Source organism: Pseudorasbora parva, chromosome 13 (genome assembly GCF_024679245.1).
Source record: "Pseudorasbora parva isolate DD20220531a chromosome 13, ASM2467924v1, whole genome shotgun sequence".
Lineage (NCBI taxonomy): Eukaryota > Metazoa > Chordata > Actinopteri > Cypriniformes > Gobionidae > Pseudorasbora > Pseudorasbora parva.
The window spans coordinates 25,206,513-25,227,498 of record NC_090184.1 but is presented as its reverse complement, the minus strand read 5'-3'; the positions used below and the strand labels follow the sequence as shown (position 1 = coordinate 25,227,498).

The window sequence follows — 20,986 nt, the reverse complement described above, 5'->3', positions numbered from 1 at the left end:
CTCACTTTAAAATTCAAGTATACCAACTGAATAATATATATCATATTTTTTTATTCAGTATGTTTACTTGAATTTCAAAGTGAGATACTCCTGTATTTTCCCTAAATGGATACAAGCAGTATGCATTTGTGCTACAAGACTCAATGCACAGATCCCATATTGATATATCTAGTTCTAGATCTCTAGTTCCTAGTTCTGAGGACTGACCATAGCGCTGTACAAGTCAGGGGTCGTATCTACAAAAGATTTTATCTTAGCACTAAGAGTTCTCCTAAATAGTAGTACAAGTTCTCAGTTACGAGTTTTCTCTTAAAATCTATTAAAAAAGCTGCAACTTTTATTAAGGAACAGAGAGAAGTCTTAAGCTAAGAGAAAGGACTGGAGTTACGTTTCTATGGATGATGTCATCAAGCTTACTAACTATATACACAGTGATTGGCTGATGGGGGAGAGGTCTCTGACAGTGATAGAAATATTGTAGAATGCATCATATTGCCATATTCAAATAAAAATAAATAGATTGTTGCTATAGGCTATTAAAATAAATATTATAAACAGCAGGCTAAGTGTCATTAATTAAACAAGCACTACATGTGCTTTTAATCAGCAATTATAAGTTAATCAGCTCGAGAGGAGACATTCAGTATACATAGCCAATAATGCAACAGTTTTCTGTGTCCCTCTACAACCCCGACTCCTCACTCATGGCCCAGCCGGGGATTTGGGGAAGAATTCTTAGCTTTGGCTAAATTTCGAGCTCGGAGCCCTTGATCACCTCGGACAGCAAAAAACAAACAAACACGTATTTTACTCTTTTACTCCATCCGATGCATTCGAAAGTGTGAACTCGTGTTTTCTGAATACATCCCCTGATAACTGAGCATAAACCAAGCAACAAATTAATAAGAACAGCAACGTCATTTAAAAGCTAAAGAAAACAAATAGCTTTAAAAAGTGATAGGGATACTGGATATACAGCTCTGGAAAAAATTAAGAGACCACTTAACATAGATTTCGTAATGTTAAGTGGTATTTTTACAGAGCTTTATATTATGGCACAAATACATTTTTGGTTCAGTGTTTACATTTTTTTTGGGGACAAAACTGTCTGTTCATATTGAAACACCTGACCCCATTTGTTTTATTTGGTTCAGTTGTGCATTTGTTGTCATTTATGAACACTGAAGCCTATATGTATGACTGAAATAATGCAGGTGTTAAGTGTATTTCTATTGCTTAGTAAACTTCACTGTCTTTCAGGACTCGTTCAATGTGAGCAGCCTGTTGTCATTTCCACTGTAGAGACCCTTTCATCCCAGCTGTATCCACTCAGACATAAATCTTTTTCTTGTAAGAGAATATTAATTTGTTGTCTCTGGCTCTCTGTGCTCACATTGTTGGTTTCTCTTCTCTCTCTCTCTCTCTCTCTCTCTCTCTCTCTCTCTCTCTCTCTCTCTCTCTCTCTCTCTCTCTCTCTCGTTCTCTCGCTCTCTCGCTCTCTCTCTCTCTCTCTCTCTCTCTCTCTCTCTCTCTCTCTCTCTCTCTCTCTCTCTCTCTTCTTCTTGGTTTCCCTGCTGTTTTTATCATCTTATCAGATCACCAACCGCTACATCTATGACACAGTGCTGCTGCTGGCCAACACCTTCCACAGGAAGCTGGAGGACAGGAAATGGCACAGCATGGCGAGTCTTTCGTGCATCCGCAAGGGCACCAAACCCTGGCAGGGTGGCAAGTCTATGCTGGATACTGTTAAGAAGGTACAGTACTCTACAGTTCCCTCTAATTTCTTTTCTCACTGAGCAAAACTTTTCTTTATTGGGCCTTTCTTGTATGGGCCGTATGGGTTCTTCTCCCAGAAGGGTGCGCGCACGTGACTAGAGCGAGAGAGCAAATGCACGCCCATAAACACTGCTCTCAAGGTGCAGATCCACTCGTCCATGCAACACTTCTGACGCGCCGTGCTCCACTTTATTCCTATGGGTGACGTCAAGCGACTTCAACCAGGGATGGAAATTAACTTTTTTGTTTCAAAATCTGCCAGCCGCTCAATGTTTTTACCAGCCCCTTTTTATTTTTAACCGACAATGTGTAACTGTATGTGAAAAATTAATACTACAAGCTCTACAGTACTTAAGCAGTTTATTGAATCTCAAGTCTCAATGAAATACTGACATTTTCTCTTTATCTCTACACAAACCATGAACTGATATACATTTCATTAAATGAGTAGGGCTCTGTGCGCTCTTTTTTTTTTTTTAGGTTTTAGGTTTTTAGTCCCAACAATGAAACTAATCTTCTGAAGCGTGTTGACGACATACCAAGCAGAACATTGTCAGTAGGGATGCACCAAAATAAAAATTCTTGGCCGAAACCGAAACACCAAAAGAAGTGATGCCAATTATTAGTACCATTGCTTTTATTGCTAATGCTATGACTGTGTAACTCTACTAAAAATCAAGGCATTGCATTTGCATAAATTAATATTCAAGTTTCAATTAATAAATCAATTACAAATTATGCAAATATTATTTAGCACATTGCAACAATCTACTGTATAAAACTAAAATGTTTAACTTGACCTCACTTATGTGCACATTAAATAATAATGTACAGGCCTACTGGCCTGCAGAAAGGTACAGAAATTGAATAAAGTAATCAAATGTAATATAACCAAGGTGTTTTGACTTTGCACGCTACACTTGTTGTGTGTTACGTGGGTGTGTAACTGTAAATGTCTGTTTTGTTACCGTGCTGTGCCCATCATCTGTTATTTCCAACACTTAATCAAGCCACTCTTCTTTAAAACATGGTGACGCCTTATTTCACGTCTTTGCGTTTCACGTTGCCTCTCATATTGAGCTATTTGGACCGCAAACATTCATACTCATTGCCACTCACACGCAACATAATTCTCTCTATCAAACCTGTGAACCGCATTCGCCGGTTCTAACACTAGCAATACAAACTCGGTAACACTTTACAGTAGGTGCACTAATATACATTAATTCATGCTTAACTAATGTACAGATAAACACAAGAACTAATGAAGAACTAAACCATGTATTAATGATTACTGCATCAGCAACAAATTCTATATGAGTAATAGATTAAATAATATATGAATTGCTATTAATTAAATGTGTCATCATGTATTAATTCCCTAATAACATATTATATTAACTAATAATGTAAATGGATGTGAATTACTGCAATGGGTCGAAGCCATATGGATTTCAACTTCCAGTTGTCTGTTTTAATTAATCATTAGTTAATGATTTACAAAGGTATGATTATGCGTTGAGGCAAATCACTTAATTAATATGTAATTGTGGTTATGGGTTTTGGATTAATTTTGAATTAGTTAATAGTCATGTGCCTTAACAAGTAAAGTCTTTACATAATTATACCTTTGCACCTCGTTAGCTAATGATTAATTAAAGCAGACAACTGGAAGTCGAATTGTATGGCTTCAAGTTATTGTGGTAATTAACACGTTCATTAACATTATAAGTTAATATAATTTTTTAATAATGTTATTAGGGAATTTATACATTATGACTAGGGGTGTAACGATACGCGTATTCGTATTGAACCGTTCGGTACGAGGCTTTCGGTTCGGTACGCGGTACGCATTATGTACCGAACGGTTCTTGGACTAATTAATTAGATTTGGAAAATAAAAAAAGTGTGTGAAATATAATAATATGCGTTCAACAAGGTAGCCCAATAACCAAAACGACATAACAGGCAATGCCCCTGACACCGCCGAAGTGAAAGAAAAAAAAAAAAACACCAAATATGTTTTAGGCTGCTCAGTCAGGTGCTCGCTTACTCAGTAGGCTACGCGCTGAATGCTCGTGGCAAAATGGCTATTGCATTTAACAAACCAGAAATAGAAGATCCTCCAATAACCAACAGGTCTGGTGTTTGGGTGAACTTTGGATTCTTGGTAAGCTATGATGGTGTTGGCAAGATTGATGGATTAAAAAACAACGGTATGTCGCATTTGCTGATGGTACAGCAGCGGGAATAATTCATGTCATGTCAATCAAAGCCGACAACAAGACGATCTTGTTGTCTTTACGCCGACAAGACGATAAAAAGGAGAAACAGCCACAAACTATCCCACAAACTATCCCCGCAGCATTTAGACAGACATTTCCAACTTATTCAAATGGCAAAAGACATCACCGCGGCGAGTGGTCCATTTATAGCCGCGGATATGAGACCTAACGCCTGTTTCACACATACTCCGTCTGCAGTGCGTGTGCGGTGCGTATTTTTTTCCGTACCCATGTTAACGGATCACAGCTTTCAAACTGCACGCGGGTGCTGTCCGTCAGTCTGTTCCAGGAGCGTTGCGTCTGCAGCAGTGCACGGATCGTTTGCGTACCGAGTCTATTTTTTGCTGCGCTGCGTTGCTGCATTAAAGTGGTAGAACATTGTTCGCATTAAAATAAACATGTACTGACGCGAAAATCTAGTAATTTCACCACAAATGCATATCATTTAAAATATACTCTTGTTTCAAAGTCAACACATGGCTTTTTTTTTCTCAAGTAAAGCAACAAAACGACACCTTACCTGGCATTTAGGTTAAAAAAAAAAAGTGCCATAATGGATAGCACTCGTATACTTTCTTGGAGGTGAAAAGCAAAGTTCTTTTTGACCTGCAGGATTTCTTTTAAAAGGGTGTAAAAACGAAAGAAAATACGAGAGTCGGCTGTTTTTGAATAGACTATTGTAAGTTTCTAATTTAAAATGTTTGTGATTTAAGGCTATAAACTATGTTTAAATGTTTTGCCACTTGTGTGAGCTAAATCTAAAGTATATAAATATGAATAAATGAATTTAATAAAATGTTGTTTAAATGTAGTAGGCTACGTAACCTGACTTATATTAAAGAGTAAACAAAGAAAATTGGAATTCTGACGAGGCATGTTCAGTAAAAACTTTTGGATTTTAAATAAAAAATAATGAATAAATGCTGTGTTTGTGATATGCAACAGCGGATCAGTTGCGGACTGCAAACGCAGCATATGTAAAGCACTACAGGGTGTGGGGCTCCAGCAACGCAACGCAACGCAACACGCACCGCACACGCTAATGTAAAGAGCTTATGTCTTATTCCTGTAACTACATAGAAGATGGGTAAAATCATACAAAAAAAAAATCATACTTTGTTAGTTTTAATAAAAAAATAATAAAAAAAGGTAATTTCTGCCAATTTTTTCTTTTTGCTGTATCTAAAACATACCGAACCGTACCGAACCGAACCGAACCGTGACACCAGTGTATCGTATCGAACCGAACCGTGAATTTTGTGAACCGTTACACCCCTAATTATGACAAATGTAACTAATCATTTATTGATTACTTAATCTATTAATCATATAGAATCTTCATTTGTTGTTCAAAAATGGTTTATTGGTTTTTAATGGTTTTTATAAATGGATCATTAAAAAATGGTTTAGTTCTTCATGAGTCATACATTATGATACATACATATGATTATCTGGCTATTTGTTCAGCATGAATTAATGCATATTAGTGCACCCGTTAAATCAAATGGATTTTTCCCCTCATTTCATGTCTGCGTCTGTTGTCTGCGCTGCATTTAATTTTTTCTCCACGATCACACAGCTTAGAGGGAACCAAGGTTATTATAGTTTTGCTTTTTGAAATTAGTTTTTATTTTATTATCGTTTTCAATTTTGCTACAAATTTCAGTTTAGTTTTAGTTAGTTTTACAAATGGTTTTGCTAGTTTTAGTTTAGTTTTTATTTTGCAAATACATTTCTATTTAGTTTTTATTTATTTAGTTTCAGTTTTAGTTTTAGTAATTATAGTTTAGCAGAGTTACCATAATGAAGTGTAGAGACCAAATCAAGGTTTTTAATTTCAGCAAAGTTTAATGTTTGCACAGATTAGAGTTTAATCTTACATCCTTAAGTGAAATAACTTGATTAACGAGCATTATTGTTTAAACCCAGGACGGTCTTACAAAACATGCATAAAGTTGGGTCTTCACCTTTGAGCAAAAAAGCTTGAGGCAAACTATGACCTATACAAACAACGATCTGGAGATTAAAAATGAAAGAAATTATATTTTGATATTAAAAAATTATATTTGATATTTTTGACATAGGCTAATACTCAGAGGATCTATCTTAAAGAACAAAATAAATGCAACGTAAAATATAAAAGTAAAAATTATAAATTCCAGACAAACTCATTCATAACAAAGATGAAATATTGTTAAACAATTAAAAGCTTATTTTAATTTCTTCAGTAGTACAATGTAGGCTAGCAGTGTAAGACCACAGCTAACGTCATCTGAATAAAGCCAACACACACTGTTGTGTGTGTGTGTGTGTGTGTGTGTGTGTGTGTGTGTGTGTGTGTGTGTGTGTGTGTGTGTGTGTGTGTGTGTGTGTGTGTGTGTGTGTGTGTGTGTTGTTGTGCTATAATTGTAAAGGGGACCAATGTCCTCACTTATCTAGTAAAATATTATGATAACTGACTAGTAAGGACATTTGACTGGTCCTCACTAGTTAAAAATCCATATAAATCGGCCAAAACATGTTTTTATTTAAATCTATTGTTTTGCACGTTCTTGGGATGGATTTAGGGATAGGGATTGGGTTAGGGTTTACAATATATCATTAACCTGATATAAAATCAATGGAAGTCCACGCAATGTCCTCACTTATATAGTGAAACAGACGTGTGTGTATGTGTCCTGGTATTCCCTACGTTGTGGGGAAATGTCTCCACACAGATAATAATATTAGTAGTAGTAAATGATTATGATAACACCTTTGAGCCTGTCAATATTATGCAAACATGAAATCTCAAACGGACAGTAGGCTAGTACTTGCTACTAGTTGCTGACTTTTGCGCCTGCGTCTCTCGTCGCGTTAGAAACGGCATTCTAAAACAGTGAGCTTAAGTTAAAAGAAGTTCAACGTGCATCTCATTACCTTGTGTTATTTCCCATTTCACTGCCACGGACGCATTGATTCTTTGTGAACTCCCGTTTAGGACTAGCGATGTGTATACTGTCTGCACGCGTCCGTCACAGGACAGCGGTTAATCTCCTCCTCAGATCACTTCACGCGCAGTTCAGATTTTCCACCACATTAAAGAAAGCTTATTAATAACGAAAACGAATATTTATTTTTGCTAATTATTATTTTATTTCAGTTAGTTTTTTAGTAAGAGTAGTTAGTTTCGTTTAGTTTTAGTTTTTTATTTATTCAGATTTTTTTATTTTATTTCAGTTTACGAAAATGTTTTTTGACCAATAGTTTTAGTCTTAGTTTCAGTTTTCGTTTACGAAAATAACCTTGGAGGGAACATTGCCTGGTTGCCTTGCAGGCTTAAACTTTTAGTTCTGTGATGCACTAAATATATTGTAATATAATATAGTATATATTGTTTTTTTGTTTTTTTAACAATAAGTAAAAAGTTTTACATATACAATCATGGTAGAGTTATCCAGATAGCCAACATAGATTTGATTTTTATGAAATTGTATTTATAGTCTTGGAAGCATGAGACGTTTAAAATAATAATTTATAGCTTTCATAGGTAATTTTTAAAAGTTTTTTTTTATTTTTTTATTTATTAGTAGTATTACTGTACATTAGTTGCAATACATTAAATCTATACACTGTAAAAAATTATTGAGAAAAAAAGTTACCTGGTTGCCTTAAAATTTTGCGTTCATTGAAATTAAATTTTTGAGTTAATACAATGAACATTTTTTGAGATTCGACAACCTTTATTAAAATATTATTAAAAGATTTTGTAAGCATATTGGGTAATTGTGTGTGATTTATTTCTGATGACGCAGTGAAACATGCCAAATAGTGCTATTTTCATGATTTATCAAATTTTTTATGTGGTTCAGAGACAAAAATATTTTGAGTTTCTATTTATTAAACAAATTTCTTTCATTGTATCGACTCAAATATTTAATTTCAATAAACTCAAAATTTTAAGGCAACCAGGTTACTTACTTTTTTAAGTTAAACCAACAAAAACCAACAATAATTTTTTACATTGTAGCTTTATGTTTGTAACAAGAAAAAAAACCTTACATTTCCATTTAAAATGCTAAATTCTGTAATCATTTACTCAACCTCATGTTATTCCAAACCCATTTAACCTTCTTTTTTTGGTGGCACATCTTGAACATCCTTGCGCTTTTTAATTAATCATTTAGACCATTTTGATGAAGTGGATCAATAATATTTTTTGATTTAACTCAAAAGAATGATTCATTGATGGATCAAATATCACCACTACTCTCATGTACTCCAGCCAGATCAAGGGCATGTCAAGACTATTAGTGAATAACTTAAATTTTGGTCTGTTTGTCTCACACAATTATTATATTGGCCTCACAACGTGAAAAATTTTATAGCTTTACAGTCCCACTCCCAATCAGTTTAATGAGTTCAGAGAATATTTTTTGAAATGCACCTTTACTTTCAGAAGAAAGTATGTCACATGGGTTTGGAATGATGTGAATTTTTTTCTTTTTTAACATTTAATGGTATGGCATTCAAACACATAAATGCATTGTTAAAACTAAAAAGACCTGTGAAAATGCTGGCAGTACACAGTGAAACCTGACCAGGCCAACAGAAAAGGTCCTACTGTGAGCCCTGCTGTGATTAACGAGATGTGATTGAGTGGGAATTTGACCTTCGATGCATTTGCATTGGAAACCAAAGAGTGTTTGGTTTTGAGGACCGTAATGAGTCGCTGTCTTTGTTCCGGATGGGGAGAGGGGGGTGATGTTGTGATACAGTGAAACTCTCCTCCCTGCCTTCTGCAGGGCTACAGAAATGGCACAATGCCTTGGGTGAGATGACAGTCTATGTTACAGGGATAGTGACTGAGTGCTGGTTTAACACCATGCTTGGTGGGGAACAGCTTTACCCCCTGAGGGATGTACTGTTCCTCCTGTATCCACATGTATCTGATCCTCCATGCCATACCGCAGTAGAGATATCACCTCTCGACCAGCTCTCACCTCCACATTGCTGCTTGTGTGACAGTCGTTTTAAAGCAGATAGGGTGATTTATTCAGACTGGGTGACCGCTAGAACACACTGGCTTGTGCTGTCTTCAAATCTGCCTATATTTTAATGACCTTATTTCCAACACATACACATACACACACACTCACCTAAAGGATTATTAGGAACACCATACTAGTACTGTGTTTGACCCCCCTTTCGCCTTCAGAACTGCCTTAATTCTATGTGGCATTGAACAAGGTGCTGAAAGCATTCTTTAGAAATGTTGGCCCATATTGATAGGATAGCATCTTTCTGTTGATGGAGATTTTTATGGGATGCACTCAAGGGCACGAAGCTCCCGTTCCACCACATCCCAAAGATGCTCTATTGGGTTGAGATCTGGTGACTTTGGAGAACATTTTAGTACAAGGAACTCATCGTCATGTTCAATAAACCAATTTGAAATTATTTGAGCTTTGTGACATGGTGCATTATCCTGCTGGAAGTACCCATCAGAGGATGGGTACATGGTGGTCATAAAGGGATGGACATGGTCAGAAACAATGCTCAGGTAGGCCGCGTCATTTAAACGATGCCCAATTGGCACTAATGGGCCTAAAGTGTTCCAAGAAAACATTCCCCACACCATTACACCACCACCACCAGCCTGCACAGTGGTAAGAAGGAATGATGGATCCATGCTCTCATTCTGTTTACGCCAAATTCTGACTCTACCATCTGAATGTCTCAACAGAAATCGAGACTCATCAGACCAGGCAACATTTTTCCAGTCATCAACTGCCCAATTTTGGTGAGCTTGTGCAAATTGTAGCCCCTTTTTCCTATTTGTAGTGGAGATGAGTGGTACCCGGTGGGGTCTTCTGTTGTTGTTGCCCATCTGTCTCAAGGTTGTGCATGTTGTGGCTTCACAAATGCATTGCTGCATACCTCGGTTGTAACGAGTGGTTATTTCAGTCAAAGTTGCTCTTCTTTCAGCTTGAATCAGTCAGCCCGTTCTCCTCTGACCTCTAGCATCAACAAGGCATTTTCGCCCACAGGACTGCCGCATACTGGATGTTTTTCCCTTTTCACACCATTCTTTGTAAACCCTAAAAATGGTTGTGTGTGAAAATCCCAGTAACTGAGCAGATTATGAAATAATCAGACCGGCCCGTCTGGCACCAACAACCATGCCATGCTCAATATTGCTTAAATCACCTTTCTTTCCCATTCTGACATTCAGTTTGGAGTTCAGGAGATTGTCTTGAACAGGACCACAACCCTAAATGCATTGAAGCAACTGCCATGTGAATAGGTTGATTAGATAATTGCATTAATAAGAAATTAAACAGGTGTTCCTAATAATCCTTTAGGTGAGTATAAATGCTACAGAGTGGTACACACTTATTTTACTGTACATCAGCTGCATAATGGCCTTGTATTCAATTCCTAGGAGACTGTTTGGACTGGAACATTGCTTTACAGCTTAATTAGGGGAAGTTTGTGTGTATCGGCTTTACAAAGCAGCAGTTGGTGAACTCATTTGGAAAGCGCTCATCAGCTTTTTTAATTGGCTGTCTAATTCTTTCTGTCAGCACTGGTATTGGTAGAGTGAATTTACAACAATTATCTGTCTGTTCATGTGGGTTTTCACTGGGCAGGACATGTTGTGGATGCAGTTTAGGAAGGGCCAAGAATTTTAGCTGGAATGTTGCTGTGGAGTTCAAATGATTCTTGCTAATGAAGAGAGAATGGAAAATGGGGGAGGACAAGAGCGGCCCCTTTTGGCTTTTTTATTCAGATATAATTGAAATGAGAGGAAATGGCATGATCAGCAAATATCACTCATCATTTTTGTCTTGCATTGTGATACTAACTACTGTCATGGTCAGCCATTTAAGAGATTATTTTACCATTTATGACACAGTTTGCTAATGATGTCTTTATATAATGATGATATTATACTGAAAAAAAAAATAGAACATAAAAAACTTTTTAAAAATTACTTGAGTCTTTAGTTTCATATGATACTTCAGAAATCATTGTGATATGTTGATTTGGTGCTTAAGAAAATCATTTCCCCTTTGTCTTGTCACTTAATCAATTTAATGCATCATACCTGAGTAGTAGTGTTAATTTATTTCATGGAAACACTCATAATATTTTAAATATTATATAAATTAAATAAATATCTTTCTCCATGTATTAAAAACCTCCATGGTGACACTAAACAGATTCACATTCCCCTTTTCCACCAGAATGAACCGGGTGCTAGTTCAGAGCCAGTGCTAGTCCCAGTTCAATGTTGGTTCGGCTGAATAGCCTTCTAAGAACCGGTTTGGCTTTCCACAGGCTAGAGAGCCATGGCTTTATTTATGATCCTACATTGGCATAAAAACACAGCAACGCATTTGTGCAGCTCGTCGTAATTTGAATAGATGGGGATTACAATCAAGCAGCTATTAGATCGATTAGCTGCTATTTTAAAAATGGTGGATCTCAAGTTTGTGTTCCTCTTGTTGGTCACGGTAACCCCGCCCCTAGCACCTGACACAAGCGGTTCTTACTTCTAGACCAGCAATGTTTTGGTGCTACTTGAAAACCACTTTTCCTGGCTCGGAGCTGGTGCTCTGGGTGTGGAAAGACAAAGAACCAGTTTGAAACTAGGCTCTGGCTCCGAACCAGCACTGCCTTGTTGGAAAAGGGGTATGAGTGCTCTGACTGGGTCGGACACAACAACATGGACGAGTGTGTTATTGAGTTACTAAGTATTTCTGTAGTTCTTTTTAATACCAGTAGTGGTGTGTAAATTACACACAGCACTTGTGATAGCATGTAACAAGACATTTTATCCACTTTTCATCAGTTGACAAAGCCATTTCAAATTGAAGCATTTATATATCATTTTGTTTTTTGTCTTTTACAGGGAGGTGTTAGTGGTCTGACCAGCTTGCTGGAGTTTAATGACAATGGCACCAACCCCAACATCCACTTTGAGATCCTGGGCACAAACTACGGAGAGGACCGCGGCCGTGGAGTAAGCCGGGTAAGAGACATCACATTCAGACCCACAGTATCACTTCCAGAAACACATTTGTCTTAATTCAAAGAGCTTTTGGATTTTAATTGATAATCACAGAAGCCTAATGAATTCCATCAGCCTCCCTCAGAGAGGAGCAGTGCATCAGCACACTTTGTTTATCAGTTTTTCTGTTGTTTGCTCGTCTGTTCATCTCAGCTTTGGTGAAGTGAGAAAGTAGTTAAGCAACAGTAACATAAGAGTCGTCCCCCAATGATCCGCAAGATAATTAATCTGTGCTTTCCATTCGTTTGTCGTTAATTACTTTAGTCATATTTATGTGTATTTGCTCATTCAAATATTGGTCCTAATCTGTCTCTGTCTTCCCCATGGAATGTAGATCAATTGCTCATGACAGAACAGCAGCTTTAGAGCTGAATAATGTGCGGAACAGGCTACGCTCTATATGGGGATACCCCAATCTCCTCTCGCCTGGATAAATAAGTTGGACTTGTTTATTTAGCTGGAATAAATGAAATAATTGATTTGTGTCAGTTGCTGATCAGCCAGTCATTTATACATTCCTCATGGTTACACAAAAGCACTCTGGCAAATAAGCACTTAAGTATTTAGGGTGCAAACATCTGAGATTTTGCTTTCTTTTCTACAATTTAGTTTTTTTATTATGGAGTAGTGAAAAACAAATTAAATTGAAAGCCATTTTTTGGTGCACTATTGTTTTAGAGTGTATTTATAATCTAATTTGCAAGAGCATCAGAACAGCAACCAGTATAAACATGGCCTCTGCAATTGGTGTGAACAGGGCCCAAAAGTAGCAATTGAAAAATAATAGCATGTTTGTGTAATGAATCGTGTGTGTGTGTGTGTGTGTGTGTGTACTTTTTATATTACATTGTGGGGACAATGTAATATACACCTGAGATCACCTACATTGTAGGGACAAGCCAGTGGATTTGTAAACATACTAAATTATGTTTTTTTTTTTTTAAATGTAAAAATGCTGAATGTTTCTTGTGATGGGTAGGTTTAGGGGCAGGGGGAGTGTAGGGGATGGAATGTACAGTTTGTACAGTGTAAAATCCATTACGCCTATGGAAACTCCACACAATTCACAAAAACGCAACGTGTGTGTTTTTGCACATTAGCCAGTCATTTTATTATGAACTGCAGCATTATAAAATTAATTTAATGATCTTAGCCCATGCCATAGTAGGTGATGTGCACACCAACTTGAGTTTCTTCTAATGAAGCAGGCTTGTGCTAGACTGGGTAAACCCAGCCTGATCTGCTGGCAATTTGATTTCATCCTGCAACTCAGTCTGGAAACCTGTACATTCATTTCTACTGCTTCTGTTGCACTTTAGCGGGAACCAATCACAGACTGACTTATCCACTTGATGAGCTATTGGTGGGGTTAACACGATGATGGGCTGTTGCTAGCCTGAAAATCTAGACGCACCATAGGGGCAGCAAATCTAATCTGCCGCAAGTGTCGTCTAGCAACTCTCAGTACCTTCTGAGCTGTAAATGCCAAACTCTGGTCGGGCCAATCACATCGTGTATGAGTCAATGGGCGGGGATTAACATAATGATGGCAGAGTTGCACTTGCGTGCTTCTAGTAAACACAGAAACTGGCGAACGGCGGTCTTTCGAATCAACTTTGACCGTGACTCTGGAAGACTTGGAGTTAAGCTTTTCTCTGAGAAAAGAACAAAGAACGGCACTGAAGTCATACTTAAGAAGGGAAGATGTGTTCTGAGATTTGCTGATTGGATACAGCGAAAGTTTAATCTATCAACAAGCTCTGCTTCACCTTCTTCGTTGCTCTGGTTGGTGGTAGCGCTATCCTATCGCGTGCAGAGGGAGTTTGAAAGACAACCGTTTATCCCGCCCCTCTGATTGAGCCCTGTCAATGGTGAGTTTCCAGACCAAACATCTTGATGTGGGTCTGGCTTGTCAGGTTGGTTGAAGGATTGGTTCAAGGATTATTGGTTGAAGGATTATCCAATTGCAAACAGAGTGATTAGAATAATGCTGGTTTATCACGCCTCTTGTGTAGTGAAAAATACAGAGCAGACTCCCCAGAACAATGTTCAATTTTAAATTGAGCTTGGTCTGGTGACCAGAATGAAATTGAGAATGACTCCTAAATTCCAATTCAGTTCTTGAATTTGAATTGGTCAAAAATAGGATCTAGATTAGAATTAAAATTCGAATTTGAATGAAAGGAAGCAAAATTGAAATTAAATTAAATTCAAAGAAATTCATATACATATTTTAAGTGAAGTGTTTAACAGTCAAGCTTTACATTATATGTCAGATATGATTGCATTACATATTCTATAAATGATATTAGTTATGAACTACTTTATGAACTACAGATTACATGAACAGGAAAAAAATATTAATGTTAAAAGCTCTTGTCAGAACAAATAATTAATTTTAATTTGTTGTAATTTTAATTTTGTGGAACATGATGAAACATTTGAGGAGCTGTTGAGAATTAGATGCAACAGTGTTGCTCAGTGAGTTTTGCATTGGAATGAATCATAACTGCATTTACAACAACTTTGTGTTATTTGATTACTTTGAAACATTTATTTTTGAAATGAAAAAAACATTGGAACAAAACTAATTAAACAACATTGGGGGGTCTTTTATTTCAAGAATTTGACAATTATCTATATTTTACAACAAAATGTATGTAGGTTTGAGGACTTGCTAGTTAAAGGTATTAAAATTAGGGGCCAAGCACCGAAGGTGCGGAGGCACCTATTGAAATTGTTAGTGTTCCTATTATTAGGGGCCAAGCACCGAAGGTGCGGAGGCACCTATTGAAATCGTTAGTGTTCCTATTATTATTAGGGGCCAAGCACCGAAGGTGCGGAGGCACCTATTGAAATCGTTAGTGTTCCTATTATTAGGGGCCAAGCACCGAAGGTGCGGAGGCACCTATTGAAATCGTTAGTGTTCCTATTATTATTATTCTGCTTCTTCTTCTTCTTCTTCTTCTTCTTCTTCTTCTTTTTCTTCTTCCGCCATAGGAGTCTCTGGCAGCCCATAGAACCGTATGGTAAAAAGTTGTGAAATTTGGCACACTCATAGAGGCCAGTCTGAGCTGTCACTATAGCAAATTTGGTGCCTCTAACTCAATCCCTCTAGCGCCACCACCTGTCCAAAGTTTCACTCATATTTATGCTTATAACTTTTGACCCCTAAGGGCTAGAAACAAAATTCTTTTTTCATCGGATTCCTTGGCTCAAGCCGATTCGATTTCACCCTATGATGTCATTTTCCGGTATGCAAATTTTCCCGCCATTTTGAATTTTCTGAAAAACCTACTTTTTCGAACTCCTCCTAGGCCGTTGCTCCGATTTTCACGAAAATTGAAACAGATCATCTTCAGAGCATGTTGACAAAAAGTTATGGAATTCAAGTTGATTCGTCCAATCGTTTTCAATAAACGCACAAACAAATTTTACGTGGAGGTTGCAAAAACACACTAAAGGCTATATCTCCGCAACGCTTTATCGTATTCAAACCAACCTTGGTACATGTCATCACAAGCATGACTTGAAGCAACATGCAGCGTTTCGGCGCAGCGCCACCTACCTGTCCGGAGATACGAAAAATGCCTATTTTGGCTTATAACTTCTGAACCGTTTATCCAAAAATCATAAAATTGGTCTCATTAGATTCAGGGCGTCATGCCGAGTCGACTGATATCCAATTTTACCATGTCGGCCATTTTGGATGTCGGCCATTTTGAATTATGTGCAAAAATGCTGTATTTTATGAACGCATGAACAGATTGTTATGAAACTTGGTATGGGTCATCACCACGATGCCCTGAAGTAGCCTGAGAAGTTTCGAAACAGCGCCACCTAGTGGAGAATTTTTTTTTTCAAACGCTTATAACTTTGGGTGTGGTTGACATATTTTGATGGGAGTGTGTTTTTTGGTCTCCTGAATCCTTGCCGACTCCAACGATACCAGACTTGCCAGGTTTCGGCATATGGTTTGCGCAGAGTTGTAATTTAGTGCTTAAAAAACATTTGCTGATATCTTCGAAACCGCTAGTCCGATCGAGACGAAACCAGCCTCAGAAGTTCGGAAACATAGGTCGATAGCTATACGCTAATGCCCAAATCTCAAAATATTGATAGTAAGGGGTAGTAAAATCCAATCAAAGTCAGGTGTCAGTCATTTTTTACGTGTTTTTTCATATAAATGTCTATAACTCCAAAACAAAATGAAATATTTTCACCAAACTTGACACACATATGTATGGGCTCACTACGAGGACACATAAAAAAATTGGTGGGATTGTGCCTCTTGGTGGCGCTATAATAAAACAAAACATGAAATTCCCATTGACTTCAATGCAGTATTACGGTTTAAAATGCTAATGCTATAATTTAAGAATGCACTAGTGTATCATTACAAAACTCGGTATGTGTCTTCCGCTCTATGTCCCGAAGATATTCAAAAAGTTTCGGGGCAGCGCCACCTTGTGGTCAAAAGTTGTAATAAAATGTACAAAAATGCTAATAACTTTTGATTAAATTAGCCTATTGTAATGAGACTGGTCATAATACATTCATTGGCTCATGCCGAGAAGATAGATACCAATTTTGCCATATTTTGCAAACATATCTGTGCTCCATCTTGTTATTTGTTAAAAATCTACTTTTTCAAACTCATCCTAGACCGTTTGTCCGATTTTCACCAAAATTGATCCGTATCGTCTTCAGACCATGCTGACAAATAGTTATGGATTTCGGATTGATAGACAAAACAGTTTTCATATACCACTGCAACAGAGTTGAGCCATGATGCAAAAATGACTCTTGAGGCTGTATCTCTGCAATGCTTTGACATATTGACACCAAACTTTGCATGTGTCATTGTCATCTCAATCTGACTAAACCACATCAGTTTCGTAACAGTGACACCTATTGGTCGAAAGTGATAAACCATTAAACCATTATTATTGACTGTATTTAAAATTTGACTGCTATTTTGCCTAAAATCAACTTAATAGGTCCTTAATGGCTCATTGTTGCAGTTGGCTTGAGACTTCCAGCCATGCTGGCATGTCTTGTCTTCTTCTTTGCGCTTGGCCCCGATAATGGCTGCTTGCAGCTATATTTATTATTCTTCTTCTTTTTCCGCCATAGGAGTCTCTGGCAGCCCATAGAACCGTATGGTAAAAAGTTGTGAAATTTGGCACACTCATAGAGGCCAGTCTGAGCTGTCACTATAGCAAATTTGGTGCCTCTAACTCAATCCCTCTAGCGCCACCACCTGTCCAAAGTTTCACTCATATTTATGCTTATAACTTTTGACCCCTAAGGGCTAGAAACAAAATTCTTTTTTCATCGGATTCCTTGGCTCAAGCCGATTCGATTTCACCCTATGATGTCATTTTCCGGTATGCAAATTTTCCCGCCATTTTGAATTTTCTGAAAAACCTACTTTTTCGAACTCCTCCTAGGCCGTTGCTCCGATTTTCACGAAAATTGAAACAGATCATCTTCAGAGCATGTTGACAAAAAGTTATGGAATTCAAGTTGATTCGTCCAATCGTTTTCAATAAACGCACAAACAAATTTTACGTGGAGGTTGCAAAAACACACTAAAGGCTATATCTCCGCAACGCTTTATCGTATTCAAACCAACCTTGGTACATGTCATCACAAGCATGACTTGAAGCAACATGCAGCGTTTCGGCGCAGCGCCACCTACCTGTCCGGAGATACGAAAAATGCCTATTTTGGCTTATAACTTCTGAACCGTTTATCCAAAAATCATAAAATTGGTCTCATTAGATTCAGGGCGTCATGCCGAGTCGACTGATATCCAATTTTACCATGTCGGCCATTTTGGATGTCGGCCATTTTGAATTATGTGCAAAAATGCTGTATTTTATGAACGCATGAACAGATTGTTATGAAACTTGCTATGGGTCATCACCACGATGCCCTGAAGTAGCCTGAGAAGTTTCGAAACAGCGCCACCTAGTGGAGAATTTTTTTTTTCAAACGCTTATAACTTTGGGTGTGGTTGACATATTTTGATGGGAGTGTGTTTTTTGGTCTCCTGAATCCTTGCCGACTCCAACGATACCAGACTTGCCAGGTTTCGGCATATGGTTTGCGCAGAGTTGTAATTTAGTGCTTAAAAAACATTTGCTGATATCTTCGAAACCGCTAGTCCGATCGAGACGAAACCAGCCTCAGAAGTTCGGAAACATAGGTCGATAGCTATACGCTAATGCCCAAATCTCAAAATATTGATAGTAAGGGGTAGTAAAATCCAATCAAAGTCAGGTGTCAGTCATTTTTTACGTGTTTTTTCATATAAATGTCTATAACTCCAAAACAAAATGAAATATTTTCACCAAACTTGACACACATATGTATGGGCTCACTACGAGGACACATAAAAAAATTGGTGGGATTGTGCCTCTTGGTGGCGCTATAATAAAACAAAACATGAAATTCCCATTGACTTCAATGCAGTATTACGGTTTAAAATGCTAATGCTATAATTTAAGAATGCACTAGTGTATCATTACAAAACTCGGTATGTGTCTTCCGCTCTATGTCCCGAAGATATTCAAAAAGTTTCGGGGCAGCGCCACCTTGTGGTCAAAAGTTGTAATAAAATGTACAAAAATGCTAATAACTTTTGATTAAATTAGCCTATTGTAATGAGACTGGTCATAATACATTCATTGGCTCATGCCGAGAAGATAGATACCAATTTTGCCATATTTTGCAAACATATCTGTGCTCCATCTTGTTATTTGTTAAAAATCTACTTTTTCAAACTCATCCTAGACCGTTTGTCCGATTTTCACCAAAATTGATCCGTATCGTCTTCAGACCATGCTGACAAATAGTTATGGATTTCGGATTGATAGACAAAACAGTTTTCATATACCACTGCAACAGAGTTGAGCCATGATGCAAAAATTACTCTTGAGGCTGTATCTCTGCAATGCTTTGACATATTGACACCAAACTTTGCATGTGTCATTGTCATCTCAATCTGACTAAACCACATCAGTTTCGTAACAGTGACACCTATTGGTCGAAAGTGATAAACCATTAAACCATTATTATTGACTGTATTTAAAATTTGACTGCTATTTTGCCTAAAATCAACTTAATAGGTCCTTAATGGCTCATTGTTGCAGTTGGCTTGAGACTTCCAGCCATGCTGGCATGTCTTGTCTTCTTCTTTGCGCTTGGCCCCGATAATGGCTGCTTGCAGCTATATTTCTGCTTCTTCTTCTTCTTCTTCCGCCATAGGAGTCTCTGGCAGCCCATAGAACCGTATGGTAAAAAGTTGTGAAATTTGGCACACTCATAGAGGCCAGTCTGAGCTGTCACTATAGCAAATTTGGTGCCTCTAACTCAATCCCTCTAGCGCCACCACCTGTCCAAAGTTTCACTCATATTTATGCTTATAACTTTTGACCCCTAAGGGCTAGAAACAAAATTCTTTTTTCATCGGATTCCTTGGCTCAAGCCGATTCGATTTCACCCTATGATGTCATTTTCCGGTATGCAAATTTTCCCGCCATTTTGAATTTTCTGAAAAACCTACTTTTTCGAACTCCTCCTAGGCCGTTGCTCCGATTTTCACGAAAATTGAAACAGATCATCTTCAGAGCATGTTGACAAAAAGTTATGGAATTCAAGTTGATTCGTCCAATCGTTTCCAATAAACGCACAAACAAATTTTACGTGGAGGTTGCAAAAACACACTAAAGGCTATATCTCCGCAACGCTTTATCGTATTCAAACCAACCTTGGTACATGTCATCACAAGCATGACTTGAAGCAACATGCAGCGTTTCGGCGCAGCGCCACCTACCTGTCCGGAGATACGAAAAATGCCTATTTTGGCTTATAACTTCTGAACCGTTTATCCAAAAATCATAAAATTGGTCTCATTAGATTCAGGGCGTCATGCCGAGTCGACTGATATCCAATTTTACCATGTCGGCCATTTTGGATGTCGGCCATTTTGAATTATGTGCAAAAATGCTGTATTTTATGAACGCATGAACAGATTGTTATGAAACTTGGTATGGGTCATCACCACGATGCCCTGAAGTAGCCTGAGAAGTTTCGAAACAGCGCCACCTAGTGGAGAATTTTTTTTTTCAAACGCTTATAACTTTGGGTGTGGTTGACATATTTTGATGGGAGTGTGTTTTTTGGTCTCCTGAATCCTTGCCGACTCCAACGATACCAGACTTGCCAGGTTTCGGCATATGGTTTGCGCAGAGTTGTAATTTAGTGCTTAAAAAACATTTGCTGATATCTTCGAAACCGCTAGTCCGATCGAGACGAAACCAGCCTCAGAAGTTCGGAAACATAGGTCGATAGCTATACGCTAATGCCCAAATCTCAAAATATTGATAGTAAGGGGTAGTAAAATCCAATCAAAGTCAGGTGTCAGTCCTTTTTTACGTGTTTTTTCATATAAATGTCTATAACTCCAAAACAAAATGAGATATTTTCACCAAACTTGACACACATATGTATGGGCTCACTATGAGGACACATAAAAAAATTGGTGGGATTGTGCCTCTTGGTGGCGCTATAATAAAACAAAACATGAAATTCCCATTGACTTCAATGCAGTATTATGGTTTAAAATGCTAATGCTATAATTTAAGAATGCATTAGCGTATCGTTACAAAACTCGGTATGTGTCTTCCGCTCCATTTCCTGAAGATACTCAAAAAGTTTCGGGGGTAGCGCCACCTTGTGGTCAAAAGTTGTAATAAAATGTACAGAAATGCGAATAACTTTTGATTAAATTAACCCATTGTAATGAAACTGGTCATAATACAGTCAATGGCTCATGCCGAGAACATGGATACCAATT

At 37.7% G+C, this 20,986-nt stretch overlaps 1 protein-coding gene across 5 annotated transcripts in view; it reads left to right on the top strand.

The window, feature by feature from the left end:
* Nucleotides 1–20,986, top strand: part of grid2 (glutamate receptor, ionotropic, delta 2) — a 577,686-nt gene that overhangs the window by 376,115 nt on the left and 180,585 nt on the right. For all 5 annotated transcript variants that reach the window (XR_010897547.1, XR_010897548.1, XM_067413614.1 and 2 more), the window contains 2 exons: nucleotides 1,596–1,757; nucleotides 11,962–12,081. Coding sequence is in view for 3 of the 5 variants with exons in the window: in XM_067413614.1 (XP_067269715.1) it covers nucleotides 1,596–1,757; nucleotides 11,962–12,081 (282 nt within the window). In the remaining 2 variants the exon portion in view is untranslated. The remainder of the gene's footprint in view (nucleotides 1–1,595; nucleotides 1,758–11,961; nucleotides 12,082–20,986) is intronic.